The sequence below is a fragment of the Strigops habroptila genome, chromosome 7 (genome assembly GCF_004027225.2).
Source record: "Strigops habroptila isolate Jane chromosome 7, bStrHab1.2.pri, whole genome shotgun sequence".
NCBI classification, from domain to species: Eukaryota; Metazoa; Chordata; class Aves; order Psittaciformes; family Psittacidae; genus Strigops; species Strigops habroptila.
Window position 1 is genome coordinate 12,354,992 of NC_044283.2, and position 21,060 is coordinate 12,376,051.

Sequence of the window (21,060 nt, forward strand, 5' to 3'; positions counted from 1 at the left end):
TTGCTTTTTACAAGGAGTCACATGCAAAAGATGAGGAGTGATGGGCACAAGTTAGTCCCGGGGAGATTCTGGTTGGACACGAGTGGAAAATTTTTCACAATGAGAACAATCAGCCATTGGAATAACCCTCCCAGGGAAGTGGTGGATTCCCCAGTGCTGGGCCTTGAACATTCAGCTGGACAGCGTGCTGGGACATCTAGTCTAGGTCATGCTTTGCCAAGAAGGGTTGGACCAGATGATCCTTGAGGTCCCTTCCAGCCTGGCATTCCATGATTCCATGCTGTATTTAAGTTATGTACGTCAGCCAAAGAAAATGAACGCACACACACCATCCACTTGTCCTTTTATATTTTTATTTGGTGTTAAGTAACTCCACAAGAAAACAAAATCAGTTACTCTGGTGTACGTGAAATCAGAACAATACAACCACTTGAAGCAAAAAGTAGAAACAAATTTCAGCCCAGGAATGGAAAACTGATACTTCAGTGCTATGGATATGCAATGCGCTTCATACCACAGTGCGGTTCAGCGTATGCCAACCTTTAATGCTGCTGTTGTTGTTGTTGTTGGTGTGTGTGTGTGTTTCTATCCATACAGAAAAACTAAAAACCACACTTCAACTCTCACCAAAAGCTTTAGAGCTTCAGCCGTTAAACTATGAAAACAAGTAAAGACAATTTGTTATTGCCCAAGCTCAATACGTGATTTTCTTCTCCCCAAAGGTGCCGGTGTTGTTGCACGCCACCGTGTAACAACGATAAGCGACACCTTTGTTGCTTTGAGCCCTTTCTTACCAAAGAAGCAGCTCTAGCCAAAATTAACTGAGCTGAAGTTTGTGTTTGAAATATGTCCATTTGGTCATTCCTTGTTCTCGTATGAAGTTCTATTCCATTCTTCACCGTAGTGATGTGAAGAATGCGTGTGTAAAGTTCTTTTTTACTTCCAAGTTACAGTTAACTAGTTCTCAGTGCAGGTGCTAAACAACCTCTCAAGGAAGCTCCAGAAGAAAGTAAAATATATAAAAATCTATCCCAAGTCTGCAAATAAATTAAGAAAAGAAACTGTAAAGTGTCAAAAGATTCGTCGTATGAATGCAAACCCTAAAACATCTTCTAAGAGGAGGACCAAAAGGAAGTCCCTGGGTAGGGACAAACCAAGCCAATTTTAAGTAAGGATCTCACCAGCAGCACTGCGCAGAGCAGCAGCACAGATTTTCCAACCACGCCTTGGAATTCTTGCATTATCAACTGAATAAAGGCAACAAAACCCAGTTACTGAGAAAACCTTTCCAGCACGGAACATATTTCAAAGGCAGTTCAGCTCACGTTTCAAACAGCTATAGTTCTCATGCGGTTTATTGCCTGGCAGAATTAATGGTCAAGCTTTTCAAGTCAGCTCTTCCCGATGTTACAGACATGCTGCTATTGTGTAGACGAGTTAGTTGGTGTTGGGTTTTAAACTATGAGTTGGTAAAAACTTAGAATGTTTAGTTTTGCAAATATTGCTCCTCCTGGCTTATCCATTTTGCATAATGTGTTAAAAGCACAAGGAGTCGATAGTCTTGTACAGATGCAACTCGACAACGTATCGACCTTCTAAGTTAACAAAAGAAAGTTTAAAAGCAAGTCACATAAAGCAACAATCACTACTGCAGTCACACACGTATGCGCAAGTCACCGCGGCCCCTGCCCCCCCGCCACACACACAACTTGCCCCACACATCCTCTCAGAAACACAAAGTGAACTACGAGATCTACTAAATCACAGCCACGACAGCAGCTAACTGCAGCGGCCACAGGATTTCTTTCAAGTGAAGCACCGACCCTCCGCGTTACTTAAAACATTGAACACTCTGAGCATTTTAAATCATTTCAGCCATATGGGCTCAAGTGCAGAGCAGGATGCTTTTGCAGGTTACATGAATGCCATCATCTGCAACAAGACAACATTCTCAGTACTCGTTACAAAATCCACAACAATCCACACATCACCCCAGTGGTTTGTGATTTTTTTTTGGTGTTACTTGTTCAACTTCTGCCCCGTGTTGGCAAGTTGCTAAAAAGGACAAAAAAAAAGAAAAAAAAAGGGGAGGGGGGGGGAGAAAAAAAAAAAAAGCCCCACATTGCCTCCATACCTACAAAAATCCTTGGCTTCTCCAGTTAGCAAAAATACAAACCACGGTGTCCTCAGTGTTGGTTTGTGGGAGGGGGGAATCAGAGGATAGAAAACACAGTTTCTGTAAGTCTCTAAAGCACAACCCTGTTGTTCCTACTTCAAAGTTATGAGATTTACTGAATGAAGACTGGACAAGTTCATTCATGCTTTTCTCCTGCATTCAGAAAGGCACTGATAGATTACAGTGTTAAGTATTTATCTCCCGGTTCTTAAAGAACAAAGCCTAATGTGCAGAAAGCGGAAGTCTCTGAACAGCAGAAGTAGTTGTAGACACTGCGATGCTAGGAAGATAGTGTAGGGCTACAGTTACGAATGAAAATAACTGCAATTAAGATGCAAAAAAGCAGTGGTACTACTAAGACAAGCACATGCACATCCATTCTTGATTTGACAACACAATCTAGTCTAGTTCAAATAGCCAAGAATTTAACAGGGGGACTTGGGGGGGGGGGGGAGGGAAGGAAATAAAATCTTCAAGAGGACAGCTGTGTCCTCATCTATAAAATAAGCAAGAAGAGAAAGATAAATACACATCTGAATCCATTAACTGAAGAGGAAACTCAAGTTGTTGTTTTAGAGCTACAGACCCTCAAGAAGAATAGTTTTCCATCTCACGTTACTCTTAAACCATCTGTTCTACTCTGCAGTTTTTATAGTTGAGTTCGAGAAAAAAGCTCCTCCTCACACGGATCAGCCCATTCACTTCCACCTTCCGAAGCTGTGTCTGCAGAGCTGGAGCTATCACTGGAGTAGATCTTCTTCCTGAAGCCATTTGGTTTTGCCTCAGCATTTATATCATCGGCACATCTTGCTTCATAAACAGAAGAAACCTAAGGATTTAAACTGACAGTGTTGATGGGGAACAATACAGAACACACTTGCTTCTTTCTGGGCTGGGAGGTGACACAGTTCTGCAGCTGTTCAAGAGAGATGTCACAGCTACAGGGCAAGTCCTCCTCTTTCCTGACTTAGCCTGCTACGTAGAAAGGACTGCAGAACAGCAGGAGGAAAAAGAGGGGATTTCTTTCCTATTCCTTAATTTCAGGATTTGCACATAACAGCAAGAGAATCAAAAGTGAACTCAGAATGCATCATTAGCACAGGTCATGTTAGAAAGTCACTGTCAAACTCATCTCCAACATTTGGTAGTAAGTATTAAATACCAAGAAAACCCAGCGCAGATCTGACTGAACTTCAAGCAAACCCGATGTATTTTCAGCTGCATGAGTAAAGCGATAGCAAGCATGTCCTGGGATAAATTTAAGCGCTAGCATCACTATGAAGTTTACAAGTGTATCAGTAAGTGCACATGAAATGTTTTCCCTACAGAAAACCCAGGGGTGTTCTGCTCATGAGCAGGACAGAGTTCAGCATGCATTAGTTATGCCTTTAGTTACGGGCTCTTTCTGCCCTCGCAGAGCCCATCAGCCCGCTCCAGCTTACTGAAATTAGAAGCTGAGGAAAAGAAGACTCGTGTTTAACACACACGACAAGCAAAAGCCAAGTGTTCCCAAAGGAAACCGAGTTTGCTTAACTACTAGAAGTAAAACTGTGCGTACAAAGGGCTGTACTCCCCAAAGCACAACACTTCACAGGATTTTCAGAAGAATGCTCAAGATGCGGAGGAGATTAAAAAAGCAAAGTAAAGAAAGAAAAGCTTTGGAAGGTTTTTGTAGGAACTTCATTTGAGGCCAGACTGAAAAGTGTGATGAAAGGAAAGATGTAGTAGCACGCCCTTATGAAATAAGCAAAAAACCTCCTCCCCCAAACCAATGCCAAACTTACCATATTAAAATCTAAAAGATGTTCATCATCATTGGATGTTTCCTTTACATCTGCAAATTCTCCTACACCATTCTCTCCCTTGGCATTTGTGTAACACTCTTACATTGTGTTTGTGGGGGTGTTTCAGAGGAAAAAAGGGAGAAAAAACAGAAGTGAGGAACACTGTTATTTACAGGTAGCCAAAACGAAAGCATCTCGAGAAGTATTCTTGTAATTCACACTCTAGGCCATGTAAACTCTGCTTGGGGGAGGATTTTATACTCTGACATCCTTAAAGAGATAAGCATAAAACCTTATGGAAGCTTCATCAAATCTTACCTGGATAACCAAATAATTAAAAACCTACTTATTCAATGAGATCTAAAACAGTAATGTACAAAGAGCAAGAATTACTTTTTTATTACAAATGCTTCAGTACATTTCTCAGCTGAGATACTGCGCAGCATTCCAGACCATGCCTGTTTCTATTCCCATCCCAAATATACTGCGACAGCAGCCTGATTCTGACTGAAGCTCAAAAAAAAGTCGATGTGAATAGCTGTGGTTTCTACTTACCAGAGTAAAATTCCATATATAATATCGACACGTATCATATAGATATATATGGATCGCATGCATCAATACCCATATATAAAAAATACCCATACAGAAAACTGGATACAGCTAAAGATTTGTGAAAGAATAACATCAGCTCGAAGACTAAAGCTCTGGTTTTGCTAAACTTAAGTCTAAAAGAGGAAATCCTTCACAGAAATTCTGCCACCGTATGAGGCAGGTTCTGGACTTCACACTGTTTCGTACTGTCTATTCTGTGTTCCTCTGAGGCGAGGTGGTGGAGCACTGGCAGGTTACGCTGGTTCACCAGTAGATGTCAGCAAAAAGATGCCAGAATTCACTGCCAGGATTACTGAGTGTGAAATACGTACTCAAGAGTGCGAGTCACTGCACTTTGCATTAGCCCAATAATGCTGCTGCGATTGTCACCGTGAAAAAAACAAACCAGACTTTACAAGAGGACACTAAATATCTTCACTTTGTAAATAGTGAGCTTTTTCTAATACAGGAGGTTCTGTGACCAGCCAAAGTCCTGTCGGCATCAATCTGTGCTCTTTCACTGTGCAAGCACATTTCTATAGTTGGGAATGGTCAGTAAGACGTTCTTGAAAGTAACCCAGACTGTCCTAACCACCGAAGTAAGGGCATTCAGGCACCGAGACCACAGTTTAGTTGGTAGCACTTCAAGGTGCACTCCAAAAATAGTGCAGTAATAGTCACTGACCAATCTACTTCCAGATTATTAAGCAACCAGGTCTCTGATCACAAGTTTCTTGCGCTGAGCCTCCGCAACAGAAAGCACTGGGCAGCCTCTATACCAACTGTACAACTGTTCTTATTTAGCTTCTTGCCTTCTCCCCAGAAAAGGTACACAAGCAAAAAATAAGAGCTGTCTGGATTCCGCCCGTCCCCTGCAAACCTGGGCCCGGGCCAGCTGTCAGATGCCAGGGATTGTTTGTTGGGAGGCCAGAGGGAGTGCTGGAAGCACCCCTGCTTCCGCTCGCTCACAGCTGCCTACCCAGGCTGGGCTTGCTCTCTGTGCGGGACAGAAGAATGCCCAGACTGTCACTGGGAAAGGAGGGGCCAAGGGGCAAATCCCTCTCCTTCGGAGCTGGGGAGGAATTCCACACGTTCCCTGAATAACTGGCATGTTATTTATGCAAACCCATAAAAGGTAATTACCGTGTTTTCACATTCTTACAACCTTAACTACTAGTAAGTATTATTTGGGCTGAAACCTATTCAAAAATGTAATAAAGTATTTTCAGAGTCAGAGATTAATATTCTATTTACTTAATTCCAGGCTCTGGAATGAAATACATTTTCATAAATGTTAAGACTATTTTAAAAGCACTTTCATTGAGAAACTATTTAGAAGCACACTAGGGATCTATTGCAAACGTAGCTGAAGCATCCCAGTTCTCTCTTAGGTAAGAGAACTTACTGTGAAGTGTTTGGGGTTTTTTAAATACCAATAGTAGTTCCCATTCGCCTGCAGCAATCCCAACCCGTAACAAAGAGCATTCCATTCTAACACAGGTGCAATGTCAGTTCAAAGAGGCACAGCTGCTTACCTTCACACTGCGATGCAGGAAAAAGGGGAGAATAGAGCGCCTTTTCCCACCAGCATTGCTTTTCCTGGCTGCCACTCATTCTCTGCAGATTAGTATTCAATATAGGAGAGTGTTTAGACAATAATCACACTTCATTATGCCATAAATAATATACTTACATGTAAGTAATACTCTGGTATTACAACCAATTTGCTAGGTCTGATAGGTCACACTGTTCGATTCCTAATACTAATGGGAAAGGGCTGCCAAACTGCAATAGGACATCCATTATCTGAACTCTTCCAGCCAGTATGAATCCCACATGGGGCTCACATTTTGCCTATATAGAGTTATACGGAAGAAAGAGATGAATTCCAGCCCTACACTAAGTACGAGCCAAGAGAGAACAGGTAGCTACCCAAGAGATGAGAATACAGTGAAACAACATCAGTCAACATGACAAACAATTCAGTGTAGAACAAAACAGAAAAGAAACAGAAAGCAGCGAGATGTCATGTTTAAAGCCTGGAAGGGTGAGTTAGCAGTGCTATTAGCATCAATGGGATGACAGAAAATGAAACTAGAGAATTAATGTGCCAACATGAGGAAAAACTGGTTATGAGGATGATGAATAATTTAAGCTAAAAATAATCTCAATCTACTCATCCAAAATGCCTGAACAGCTCACCCTGCGTTTTAATGCTAATTTAAGTTTACCAGAGCCCTTTCCTTATGAAATTAATGGACATGGCTAAAACACCAAATACCAAAGGCTTGTCACAACAGCCATGTCCCTAATGTTACTGCATGTGTGGCAACCCCATTAACCTCCAAAAGATGGTGCCAGCTCCTAACACCCCCTACAGATTTTAGACAGAATGATTCACAAACAAATTACAGTGCAACTAGCTATTAAAAACACTAATAAATGAGGTTCAACACTGAGTTTCTATCCAGCTTCCTCCTCTGTAAACCTGAGAACATTTAAGCATGGAAAACTAGTGAACCCCCTTTTGCTCTTCCTTAAGCTGCTGCATAACTACACACCTACGGAACCTAAACTTACAAACATCACTTAAGAGAGAAACCCCTCTCAAACCAAATGAGCAACTCAAGAGTGCTGCACTCAGAAGCATGTGCCAGATTAAACTGCTTTTTTCTCATGGAATTATGCTATAATGAATATTGAACTTAGCCATAACACCAAGGAACAGTCCCCTTTGGAACCACCCTCCAAAAACTCAAACCTCAACTCCAGGGGAGTCCTTAGAAAGTTAAACCATGGAAAAGAAGGGAAAGGGGAGGAGAGGAAGAGCTCAAGGGTATTTGAAGCAGGTCTTAATAAGAAATGTGTGTATTTACAAATAAATTCATCACGGAAGCCTCACTCTGCTGCTGACTGTAGATAAGACGCATGTAAACTCCACAGGCCCAATGCTTTATTAACTTCAAAGCTTCTTGCCTGGCTGGTGTCACATCTGCACAGGTGATAAGCTGGATGAACCACAGCGGGTTACAAGCAAAGCCAGCTTGAGCCTGGCGGGGTAGCACAAGCGACAGGCTGCTAAGTCACCATCAGAGCCTATGTATCTGCTGCAGGATGGCTGGTGAGTGAGCTGGTGCTGGCTGCAGGCTGCCCCAGCTCCCCTGTCCTTCCAACACCGCCTCAGCGCTTAGAAGAGCTAGAGAAGGGCAGTGACATCTCCCAGCTGAACACAGCAGCAGCCCAGCAGGACCAGCTTGAGCTCAGACATTACTCTCTGGCACCCACGTTGACCCTCGTGACGTGTGTTACTGCTAAACCAGCATTAAGGTCAGATGTGCAAAGCAAAAGCATGGATGTAGAAAGACCTGCTATCCATGTGGAAGCCATGCGGGGGTTTTGTTTGGGAGAGGATGGAGAGCACAAGCTGATGTCCATGTTACACATTCACTGAAGAAACAATTTTTTCCTACGGTTGCTTAAATGTTTACTATAGTTGCACAGTCTGTCAGTGTGAGAATTTCTGTGAATTAAGGAAAACTCCCAATTAGTAAATACAAAATAGAAACTCCAGAATAGTAACATGACTCTATCCTCCTTTGTTGGCATTGCTTCCCTTTTACAATGGCATTTTTGATTCATGCCTCCTCCTCCTCCTCACACATACTCACATACACTTCCAGTGCTTTATGAAAAGTTGTACTAAATTTTCCAGCTACCCATGTAAATAGCTGTTCTTCTCACTGGTACTGGTACTAGAAATTGCAAGTGGAAGTCTTTCCTCTCTGAAACTATTAATCTTTGTTTTGCTGTCTTTGTAAGTAGAGCTCAAAAGACAACCAAGCAAACCCAACTGCAGTGCTGTTTCACTCCCAATATTGCTGCAGGCCTGAGAGAACACTGATGGCTTTCCTTTCTTGTTTTACAGCTAGACAGATGGTAACTGAGGTTGCTGTTAGAGCCTCCAGTTGAGGCAATGCAAAATCACTCGAGGGCTTCAGCACTCATGCACACAAACACCACTGTAATGTTATAGCTGGGCAAGATTCTCCTGCCTCAAGGCCTGGCTGATTAAAACCACAACTGTCCAGGAATTTTCAGTAGATTTGGGTCAGAATTGTGCAGTTACACCCAAACACTAAGACTCCAATTCGGCTTCTGTCTCCCTGTTACCTCTGCCATGCTAAGAGCTACGCCAATAGCAGAAAAAAACAATTGTAAATAATTGTGGTGCTTGCTATTGGTTGTATAGGGCTTTTAAAGAATAAACTAGTTTCAAAACTTCAAATAGCACTGATAAGTCTTTCATTAGCATCTAGCTTGCATTTGTTCCTTCCCACATCAATTTATATGTCTTATGACATGAACCTTCCTAAGAACTTCGTACAACAGCAGGGCTGTCCACTGAGGTCTTTGATCCAAAATTTCACATGCAAGCCCTGGTGTACAAAAGAACACTCATGCTTTGCAAACACCAGTACAAACACTTTCTAAAGGAATAAAAGCAAGCATTAGGGATTTTACCAACTAAAAAACCCCAACCTATTGCTGCTTCAAAGATCAAATTACAGTGAAATGGTTCTGTAATCTAGCTGGAGTAAAGCAGCTAACCCGAAGGACAGATCTGGTGAGCTTAAATGGATAACAACCACTTTAAACAGTGTATTTCATCTCCAGCCCAGCAACAGAGAAGCAATTCAGTGTTTTAAGATTACAACTGAGTAAAAGGGAAAACATGCAGAGACATGAAAGATAGTTCCTGCCCCGTGAATGCCATTTCCTACAGCCAATGAGATTTTTCCTCACCTCTTCCACTCACGCATGTATTTGAAATAAAGCAGCCAGGGCAGATCACTGTTGTACACAGATTTATTGTATTGCTGCTTTCTTTGCAAGACTGCTGTGGACAGCAATACGTAATTCCTTAGCTGATGGAGCTGTATTGCGGGAATGCAGCAGGACATCGTGCCGGTTTGATCTGTGGAAAAGGACAAGCTGCTTTGGTGAGCACACCTCGGACTGGGAGCTGGGCCTACCAGAGCACGTGTCCCAGAGCAGCATTTTACTGTGCTGCTTGTGCAAAGCAAAGTACAGCACGGGATGTACCCAACACCACTGGTTTTGGCTGGGAACAGCAGGCAGCCGAATAAACGGGACATGTGAGTGGTACTGTTGGTTTGCTGACAGAGCTGAAGTTTAACTGCAGTTTCTGTATGACAGGATTCTAAGCCAATTTAGGAATATTTTGGACAGAGGCTTTTGGGCAGGTGAGGAAGCAATGACTACCAAAGCTGGGCAAGACCAGGTCTAGAAGTATTGAAAGCAGAATTCAAGGAAAAAGACCCAATCACAGAATGGTTTGGGTTGGAAAGGACCTTAACATCATCTAGTTCCAACCCCCTGCCATAGGCAGGGACACCTCACACTAGACCATGTTGCCCAAGGCTCTGTCCAGCCTGGCCTTGAACACCGCCAGGGATCATATGATATAATTTTATCATATGATTTATAATTATAAGCCTGGTACTGTCCTGAATGATAAATGCCTGCTTGAAAAGCTAAGGAACAAAAGGTAAGAGAAATTCAGAGGGGGCAGGAGGATGGGGTTCCTTCCCCCTCTCCTCATGTATAAACATGTAGTGAAAGGGAAGTTCATATTGATAAATTTAAGAATATATAATTAAAAAAAACCCCAAAACAACAAAAAACAACACAGGCCTTCCCTCCCCAACCAAACACAAACCAAAGTATTTATTCTATTTATATTTTGTTACATATATATATATATTTCTCCTCAGGTAAGAGCTTGATTGCTCACTGAAGTAGTTTATGGAATCTACTTTCTTGTTGGCAGAAAATAAGAGTTTTATTTCGCAACCTCACATGAATTTAGGAGAGCATTTATGAATGTGCAACACTTTTCTCCACTAAGAACTGGTAGGGGAAGTGCCTAACAAATTAAATCGTATTTTATCAACAATCTGCATAAGGGGGAATTTACTACAATTTTTTTCACTGTTCCTTAACTAACACTTTTGCATGAGGCAGTAATCATTTGTGTCGATCTCCCTGCTTCCATCACAAGTTCTTCCCTACAGTTACAGACAAAAGTCCACTGCAAGTTCACAGGGCAGGCTGGTCATCTGCTCACTACAACAATTACACTGGTCGGAACGTCATTCTTCAAGCAGAATTTATGCAAAGCATCTTCTCAGAGCTGGGGTCTACAGTTTTTAGGACCAGAGGTCCTGAAAAACGGGCACTTCCAGCATTTTGTGAGATGCTTTATTCAATTCTCCAGCTTACGCATCTCAATAGCAATTATTTTTTGTCTGAATTGATATGCCTTCCAGGACAGACTATTTGGACTTTACTGATTTGGAGACACCAGCATGGAATAGTTCTTCTTTCAAAGGACTGAGGCAGTGACAAGAATCTTAACAGAATAAGAACTAAAGCCTCATTATGATCCGAGTATTATCTGAAGGGTTATGATGGACAGTTTCATAACCAACCACAGAAGAAGGAGAAGTCATATTAATCTGCAAGTAGAAATTTCTTTGAACCTGCAACTCCTTACTATCAGAAAGAATACAAGAAATACATGAATAATTTAGAAGTTAAAGCAGCAACAAACCCCACTGAATCACAGTAAGAAAAATAAACAAATCACATTTATTTTATTGGCTTACTTGAAACCTTGGGTTATTCCTCACGGTTTTTATCCTGTCATTGTGAATTCTATCTTTTTAAGGTTCCTCTCACACGAGATACTTTCACCCTTCAAAATCTCAGCAAATTAATGTCTGATTAATGAGAAAGTTAGAGCTCTGAGTCTTTGTAGGTGATGCCACCATCAGCATGTTATCAAGAACTATGTCATCCAAGCCTTTCTCAGACAGCCCCCAAATTACTCTTTTACAATTGAGTATTTTGCTTTCTATGTGGATACTCTACATGCTCTTTAATGTTTTTCCCCACTTGATTCTCCTGATTTTAAGGCACAAAGCAGACCCCTCTGAATTTTGTCTCCCTCTTGTCACCACCTAGGCTTATGACAAGTTCTATCTCCTACATTAATGACTTCAGAACCAATGTATGTGGGGCGCCCCTCTTCTTCCCCTTCTCTCTTGACAGGGGTTGTACACTTACATTGCATTACTCCAGTCATGCAAAGTACCTCACCAAATCTAGTATGTCAATTCATTCATGAGATCCATAAACATGGGGTTTGCCAGCAAGATTTCCTCATTCCCAAATGCACTGTCCTACGCACATTCAGACCCTGAAACTTTGGTACCAATCCCAAAAAACCCACCAGTCCCTTTATCTATGTCAAGGACTCAATGGTAAAAGCATTCTTAGGGCACAGCTACTAGATCAGAGACCATGTAAAATTTATTGACAAGAGATTCAGCATTGTTAGAGACCATTAACTGGACCAGAATGTGTACTTACCCATGACTCCACAGACAAATGGTAAGAGCATTTACTTTACTTCAGAGAGTATTTTTTATGTTGGGGTTTTTTTTGGCGGTGGTGTTTTGGGGCTTGGTTTTTGGTGTCGGTTTTGGCAGGCCTTTTTTACTTGGGTTTTTTGTTAGGTTTGTTTTCTTTAATCTTAACACTATGTATATATATATTCACTTTTGAAGAACTTCTGCAGGAGCTATCAGCAAATTCCTGCTGCAAAATCTGCTATAATTCAAAAAGAAGTGCTCTAATATAGAAGGTAAGAGGGTGAAAACTGAACCAGATTCTCTTACGGTCTTATAAATAGGAGATAATCAAAGATGTGTGTTTGCACAGCACATACATACTTCAAGTTTTTATGTGATGCAAACCAGAATGTGTTACCGTTACACTGTGGTCTACGGGAGTATTTCCACAGCCATTATTTATGCAAAAATACTGGAGGTACCTCAGAACACAACTCAAACTTTGTGTCAGGTAACGGTGACAAACAGTAACTTCAATTTTTGTCATAAGTCAAAAAGCACAGAAGTTTAATTAAAAACAAATCATTGCAAAGATTGATCTACACTAATGAGGCAATTCTACAGCCTCTGCTCAAGTTCGAACTCTCCTTCCCATGCATGTACAGGTGGGGTGTCCAGGAAGAATGTTTCTCCTAAACTGTTCCAATTCTAGGTATTTCGTATTGATTTTGTTTAATGCTCATGAAAATAAATAATATCATTCTTCAAAAGAACTCAGTTTGTACATGTAAGACATACTTGCATGACCTTTGCACCTCTTCCTGCACATGACAGACATCATCTTTACCAAGTAAAGTTTGCTTCATTACCAACATGTTAAATTGTTTCAAGGCTTAAAAAAAAAAATCCTCCCTTTACAGATAGACTTGACTACAATAAGAAATTCAGATAAATGTTCTCAGGCCAAAAAGCCAACATCTTCAGATGAACACCAATGGCTCTCAGAAAAGCCCATCCTCTGAAGGCACGCCAGATACAGGAGGGTTAGCCCTGTAATGTGTTCGATCAACACCATGTATCCTGGGGTGTAAAGCCTCACTATCCGAGCCAGAGCACAGATTTGACTTGGGTTTAAAACTAGAGCTGAAAGATGTGATTCCTTCTGGCTCAAATGAACACTCCTCATGAAGAACTTGTGAAAATGGATTGTTCAGGTCAAAAGAAGAGAATCAGTGTTCAACGTCTGAGTTTAGGCTGTAATCAAGTCCCCTAGGAAGAGCTTAATCGCAAACTGAATTGAAGTCCAGACTGCTGAGATGGTTGTTGGCCCATTGTACTTCTCAGTGGCTCACAATTTTGAAGCTATGAAAATGCCTACAAAATCATACAACCTGAGCAAGGGAAGCAGTTAGTTTTGTTCTTGCACTAAGGAACTTGAAGAAAATGAAACAGTAGAGCTTTCTGAGCACTATCCAGTACAAAAGGGTTCTTTCCAAGCCTCAAGCATCAACTATGGAACCACTGTAAATTTATCTTACATCAGACATTTACTACTTTCCTGAACACGCACGTGGTTGAAGCAAAGATGAGAGCAAACATCCTCACAGAGTGCTATGCATCCAGAAAGATCTGTAAAGGGCTGGAAGGAACTTTAGACCCTTGCTGTCACAAAAGACTGTTCATTCATTATATCCTACTGCATAATGAAGTTAGATTCCACTTACTCCTGGTAAAAGGTAATTCCAGAATCCATTCTTAGTCTATTAATTTTTTTGATGACTCTTTTTGCAAGGCCTGGCACAAACACAGAAACTTCCCAGACTCCAGAAAAGATTTCTGGAGCCACTTAAGCTCTGTTAATTGAATAGAGGAGCAGGAACCAAGATGTCTAGAAAGGGTCTGGAAAAGCCACAAATTTGATTCTCTTGTGCAAGCAGCAGACATCAACCTACTGGCACTGGGAAAAGAAGCTACAACAGCAATTAATTTCAAGGAGGATGAGAGAAGAAACAAATAAGGAAGAAAGAAAACAAGGAGCTCTGATTTTGTTCAACAAAAAGGTTAGCTCTGGTTTTAGCAAGAGAAAGGTTAGCTTTTCTATACATGAATTGGTGTAAGAGTACACAATAGCACACCACAAGCTGGGTGCAACTCTTCAGTTGAAAATGAAAGAAATTCCCTCCTAATATAGGTACTACAATTGCTGAGTACATGGAAGAGGAGGCTGAAAAGAAAATCTAAGATGCAACTTCGAACGATCCAGACAGTATCTCTGGGCTGTCCGCGCAACTGAATTAGTTTGCTGGTCAAGTATTTCTTCTCAAGAGCAGAAGCAGCTCACAGCAAGAAAAACTTGGATGCTTTTGGCTGGAAAAGAGTTTTGCTCTTGATCATTACTTAACCTATGGCTGCAATTACCTGAAAGAAAACTCCAAGTTTAACCTGTAGTTAATAGTTACGCCTCCTTACAGTCCTGTGGTAGCGATGGATATTGTGCATCCATGGTTTCTTTCTTTTTGTGTCTATGCTCACAACAACATCTTAGTTTCCAGACAATTGAGCCTTTCTACAAACCTTTCTTTGCGGAAGTTTACATCCAATAATTCAACTCCAAATTCTACTTGGAAGTAACTGTATCGAAAAGACTGACTTCAGATCTTGCTCTTGAAAATTTTAAAATAGGTTTGAATCAAAATCAGTAATATCTCATTAATCAAACTGTATGCACATTTTAACATATTATATGTAAATCAGGTAAGCTAAAAACCTAAGTTGAACAGATTTTAAAGTCACATGAGTGTACACATGCATATATTTCTAAAGGTATGCAAGATGACAGCGTCATGCCTGAAGATGGTTCATTTTTCACACAATCACAGAACGACTGAGGTTCGAAGGGAACTCTGGAGGTCACCATGTCCAACTCCCCCTGCTCAGGCAGGGCCACCCAGAGCAGGTTGCCCAGGACCGTGTCCAGATGTCTTTTGAATACCTCCAAGGATGGAGATTGTACAACCTTCCTGGGCAACCTGTGCCAGCGCTCGGTCACCCTCACAGTGAAAAAGTGTTTCCTTATGTTCCGATGGAACCTCCAGTGTTTGTACAGCACTGTATTTTCTAGAGAGCTATACAATTACAAACATTCCAATTGAACTGTCACATGGCAAATTGCTGGTTATCAGCTGCCAGCTGCAAATTCCGTAATGTTATATATCCACATACCTCTTCCAGCTCTCCTGAAGAAACAGGATTATCCTCGTACGTGGGGAAGTGGCACCCTGCTTTACAACTGCAAAACCTGCCAGTCTCCTCACGCGGCTCCACTATTCTGCAGTTTACTTTAGAGCTCTCCATCGCCCTCCCATCTAGAGATTCTTTCATACTGCATTCTAAACAGGGATCTTGGCTCCCTACTGGCAACATCCCAGCCGACTCTTCTTGGGAATCCAATGATGTTTGCGCACTCTTCTCCATTCCAGACTTTTTTAATCTGGGAAGGAATTTTCCAGATTCAAGCTCTGATTTTCCATAATAATGCCCTTCTTTTTCTGCATCTTCTTCCAGAGGTTTGAGATCTGCTTGTGGATCCTCAAATACATCTACTTGAGAAGGGACAGCAATACCTCCCTCATCTTTCTCTGATTCAAATTCTGACTCACTTCCACCACCTGGAGAAAGTTCAGATGCAGAAATTGGGCGAAAGTGAGTCCTCGGAGAAATCCGTATAGCCCTGTACTGCGTTCGATCAACACCACATATCCTGGGGTGTAAAGCCTCACTGTCTGAATCAGAGCACAGAATTGACTTAGGTTTAAAACTAGGGCTGAAAGATGTGATTCCTTCTGGCTCAAACGAACACTCTACATGAAGAACTTGTGAAAATGGATTGTTCAGGTCAAAGGAAGAGAATGAGTATTCAAGCCCTGGTTCTTCGACTTGAAAGTTACCACAAGCTCCCAGTAAGTCTTCATGGAAGATAAAAGAAAACCCCTTATTTAATCCGTTATCTCCACTCTTTGATTGCTCGTTCTGTTCAAACGACACAAATGGCCTCCACAATTGCCTGTGACCAGGGGCAAAGCTATTACCTGGAGTCATAAACACATCTGTACCAGCTATTGTCACTACATCAGAAGCTGCACATTGTAACAAGCTCCCTTTTGAGTGACTAGGTGGCACCACGGCCCATTCTCCATCACTGTTAAATGTTTTGAGCTCCCCATACACACCACCGAGTATAAATGAGTTTTCTTTATCCTGGTTAACATCCCAAGGTTTTGATGGTGTAGTATAGTCACCACCATCTACTTTTGATAAATCGTTTGAGACAAAGGCTCTCTTCTCTAAATTCTCCTTCTGACCTTCCCAAAGGTGATACTCTGATCTCTGCACTGCTTTATTGGGCTCCTGGAGGGTTTCAACTTTTGCTTCTGTATCCAAACAGCAGCAATAATTATTTACATCAGTTGAAAACAATTCATCTTCTATTCCTTCTATTTCTACCATCGCTGCAGAATTCCTGTCTGTCATATTTGTCCAAATATCTTTAATAACCCCTGAGCTGTAGCCATCTCCATGTGGACTGCTTTCACTACACCCTTGTGTAGCTTCATAGTCTTTACTTTCTGCTTTTTGTTCTAGCTGAATACCACAGACAGATTCTAGCTTAGATTTTTTCTTGAAAATCAAAGTGGGCATTTCTCCTAAAGTTCTAGCTTGTTGCTGGCAAGTTTCTTCTGGCAAAAAATCTAGAATTTCTTCATCTACATAACTCGAAGACACTCTAGGAACTACATAATTAATATCTTCTGCATTAAATTGCGTGGATTCTTCATATGGAATATTTAAAGTCTCATTGTCTGAACGTGTTTCTTCCGAGTGTGACCATGGACTACAGGTTCTCGTTGAAAGATTGGAACAGTGTTCATTTTCATCAAAGGCACTATTTTTGGTCCATATTAGCAATCTAGACTGTGTTTTCCCAAGAATATTAGCAGTGCTACTAGAATCTGCATTTTCATTTCCCAAGTTGAGTGTTTCAAAAGAAAATGGTAAAACAGAGTTACTGCATTGCACTTCAAACACTGAAAAACAAGAGTTTATACCAGACCCTTCATTAATATCTGAAAAGAGCTCTTGATTGCCAGCAAGCATGTGTGAATTAAGCATTGTGCTGTCTAAGATGGGGGAGAATCTGATCGGAGAATCTCCTCCAAAACTTTCCCCATCCGCATCACCAGAACTAGAAGATGAACAGCACTCCCAAAATTGAGCTAAATTACTAAGGTCTTGCAAGAACCACCCTTCAGCACCAACAGAGCTGGTCGAATCTGTCCATATTGCACTTTCCCCTTGCAACTCCATTCCATCTAACACTATGCAACATTCTGCCTCAAAATCAGTTTTTTCTTTACTCTTTTGTCGAATCATATTTAAAATCCGACTCTCCCCTTGCATTGTATCTGAGGCACCAGGATCCAACATGGATTGATCAATATCCACTTCATAGAAGTGTGTTAGTTCTGACAGATGAACATCATCTAAATATTTATCGTCCTCTGGTTGAGAACATATTGAGGTCCCAGCGAGGTCAATATCCTCATTTAGAACTGCAGGCATTTCTACAAAGTGACCATCGATGAAAGTACCTGCTGCGAGGTATGTTTTATGAATATTATTGTTGCTAATACAAAGACCATGCACTGATTCAGACAACTCTTCTACAGCCTCCGATGTCACGCCACATATATCTTCTCTGTTGCGGTATGTAGTCTCCAGCTTGCTTTTTCTGCTAAGAGGAACAAAGTACTCTGTAATCGGCTCAGTATACCACAAGGGTTCTTCTTTATATTCCTTTTCATTTCTGCTGTCTAAATACAAATCTTTCCCATCGCTACCGCCAGCTTCTTTTCTTCCTATTTCTTTTAATGGCCTTTTACCTCTTTTGCACAGCTGTTTGATGGACCCGCTGCTACTGCTGCTGCTGCTTCCGCTGTGGACTTTTCTTTCAGCCTTTTCACCAGATTTCACTGAAAGCCTGCTTTGCCCGTTACGCCCTTTTTTACTTCGAACCTCTCTTGTTTTGTGCCTTACTTTAATACATTTCATTGATGCCTTGTATTCACCTTGATTACCACTAGAACTTGAGCCAGCCTCACTGGATCCAGACGACCAGGAGCGAGGACGTATCTTTCCCTCAGACTTATGTCGCACTTGCTTCTTATACAAAACAGGCTTCTCTTCAACAGTGTTGTTACTAAATTTGTTTTCTTTCTCATTTTTACTTTTCTTCTGCTGGGTTCTCTCCTGTACAGTGGCTGATCCTTTACTACTTCTGTCTTTAGTTACTTCACTTTCACTATTGCAGTCCTTTGGAGAAGATGTATCCGTGCTAGTTGGTGGAACAGTGGATGAAGATGAGGAGCTAGAGTAAGAGCATACTTTGGATTTATTCCATACAGTCATAATTTCCTGCAGGCAAACTGGCTTTTCAGAAAGAGGAGGAAATGCTTCATAGTACCTGAAAGAGAAACAGAAAGGTGACATTCAGATCACAGAACTTCAGGCAGGCAGTAAGATTAGAAGCTATTATTAAAACCACATCAAAACAGTACTGATCTAATTTGTTCTACATATGTACATGCCACTCAGTGCACTGTTTATCTGAAGGATAATAAAGGGGAGATTAAGATAAGATTTAGAAGTGCTTATATTAATATATGTTTAAAAATATATTGCCAAGTAAAACAAACCCAGTTTTAAGGACTACTAGACAGAAATTGTGGATGCTTCGAACAGTGAAGGCCTGACTCCAGCTTTATTAGATAATGTAGCGATTTACTACAGTCTTCTGAAGTGTGTTCATTTAGAGCGTAAATGAGGAGGTCCTGATTTTCAGTCAGTTCAGTCCTGAATTTCAGTTTCATAAGTTCTCCTTTGTGAAATGAGACACTATCTGTTAAGGTCTACGTAGTTTGATGTCCAATTATTAAGCAAAAGAAATTGCAAAAAAAGATTAGTTCTTGAGAAGCTTTATGTAACAGAGACAAGATTAAAATACAGTTTTCTGCAACGCGTGAAGTAGTGTGTGTTTGACAGTATACCGAATTGCATACATTTCAATGAAAACCTATTAAAAATATTCAGAAGTCAGTTACGTTAAATGAACATTAGCACAATCAGTTCCTTGAAGAACTACCATCCATTTAGCAACGTTTCTACTAAACCGTTGCTACCAATGGTTATTATTAAGAGATACAAGAAGCAGTCATATCTCCAAGAGGAGTCAATGATGAAACTCCTGGCTACGTCAGTAACACAGGACTCAGGTACTTGGAAACTCGTACAAAGAGTTTAAGGTTTATAAAGAGTTTAAGGGTTATGAAAGACTTTGTTTCGCATTTCTGCAACAGAAGACAAGGACTTCGAAACTTAGGAAACTGATTCTCTCTGAGTTTAAAATGTTAATTAATGCTGTTTTAAAGGCTTTTAATTTGTCTAGTTGACTTGTCTTACAGTATGGTTTGAGTTCTGAATATAGGCAAAAGAAAGCAGTCGGGACTGTTTTAGCCAGAAATTAAGCTATCCCATGGTACCAAATGCTCATATTTACAGATATAAGATTTACAAAAGAAGATGGAAAGAAAAAAATGTATTTCTTAATATCCAAAAAACTCCAGATTCCCCACTAAGCTAACTTCACTGTGTTAAAATACAGCAGTAAAAGGAGAAAAGAGAAAAGTATCTCAGATAATAAGAATAAAAAATGCATACATTTCTACTTGATCCTTTGCTGTGGGAGATAAATCAGTCTCAGGAGACAAAGAGCCTTCTAACTTTTTGTGAATCTTCTCCTCTGTTTTGGAAGAAAATTCCGAATGCTTAAGAGAAAAATTCCAAACGCCAGTGTATTTAACAGTATTTAACAAAAGCACCAGGATGTACTCTTGTAATAGCAGTAAATTTCCATAAAACACTGTAAATAACACAATTTATAGTCTGGTTGTTATACATAAAGAAATTACAAGTTACTATCCAAGATTAGAGTTTTCCTCAGTTGTTAAGGCCTGCAAATTTCACCAGCCACGACTGGCAGGCAGCTGTGTGCAACTTCATGGCTAGCAATGCCCTCACTAGGAGACTTCCTATTGAATATTCAGTTATTTCATATCCAAATCCTTATCTCCTTATTACCTTGCTACATATAAAAGAGATTTTTTTAAAAATCAATGATTTAACTAAGTATTTTTATGAATGGTTGCATCTAACTTCTCATCTATTTCACGACAAGGAAGTACCCCTGCAGTAGTTGCTGTGCTTTGGGTAGATGTAAAGGCATATTTTCTGTGTGAGGGGTGGCTCTAAAGATTTCTATTTCTATTAAAATCTGTAAAATACCAAAAAATGCTGCGAGATATGTGGTAATTTTACTTGGCCCCCCCCCCCCCAGTAAATGGTCAAATCACCTTGGGTCAGTAAGAAAACGTCACAGCACAGCACTATGAAATACTAAGAGCTGACTAGCAATTACTGTTTAAAAACAGAAAAAGGGAAACGGAAACAGCTAAAACCCATGCTTTAGGCAGGTAAATATTTATCCCTTACTTATTGCTATTTATACTACACGCTAAGCATATTAATTTTACTGTGCCAAAAGCTGCTGTGATGAACTTTCATTGGAGACACCACAATTTTACATTATGCTCCCTGCCCTAAGCTTGGCAACATCAAGTCCCCATTATCATTCCCCTAAAGCCCAGAAACTTTAAGCACACCTCTCAGTGATGGCTACTTGGATGCTCTTCGCAGGTGTAGCTTGTATGTAACTGGTCTGAGGTCAGTCTACTTTTTACAAGTGTCAATACCCAAAAGGAACAAACTCAAGACTATTTTGATTTCTTTTGGTGGGTAGGGGGAATGAATGTTCATATCCAGCTATGCCTGCTTTAGTGAATAATCCTGTTGTGGTTTAAACTAAAAAAAGCAGGCATAGCTGGATAGGAACAGGTACAGCTTTTCATGAGGAAAACTCCACTTGTGAATGGCTATTTCTCAGCTAAACAAAGCATAC

General features: G+C 40.7%; 1 protein-coding gene across 4 annotated transcripts in view; it reads right to left on the minus strand.

The window, feature by feature from the left end:
- Positions 1-336: 336 nt before the first annotated feature.
- Positions 337-21,060, minus strand: part of KIAA0232 (KIAA0232 ortholog) — a 69,565-nt gene continuing 48,841 nt past the window's right edge. For 3 of the 4 annotated variants that reach the window (XM_030491268.1, XM_030491269.1, XM_030491270.1), the window contains exons 5-9: positions 19,764-19,845; positions 15,213-18,510; positions 6,090-6,171; positions 3,961-4,058; positions 337-3,005 (exon numbers count right to left, since the gene is read on the minus strand). In XM_030491268.1, coding sequence (XP_030347128.1) covers positions 2,826-3,005; positions 3,961-4,058; positions 6,090-6,171; positions 15,213-18,510; positions 19,764-19,845 — 3,740 coding nt within the window. In that variant the 3' untranslated portion in view covers positions 337-2,825. The remainder of the gene's footprint in view (positions 3,006-3,960; positions 4,059-6,089; positions 6,172-15,212; positions 18,511-19,763; positions 19,846-21,060) is intronic. The other variant, XM_030491271.1, reaches the window with a different exon arrangement.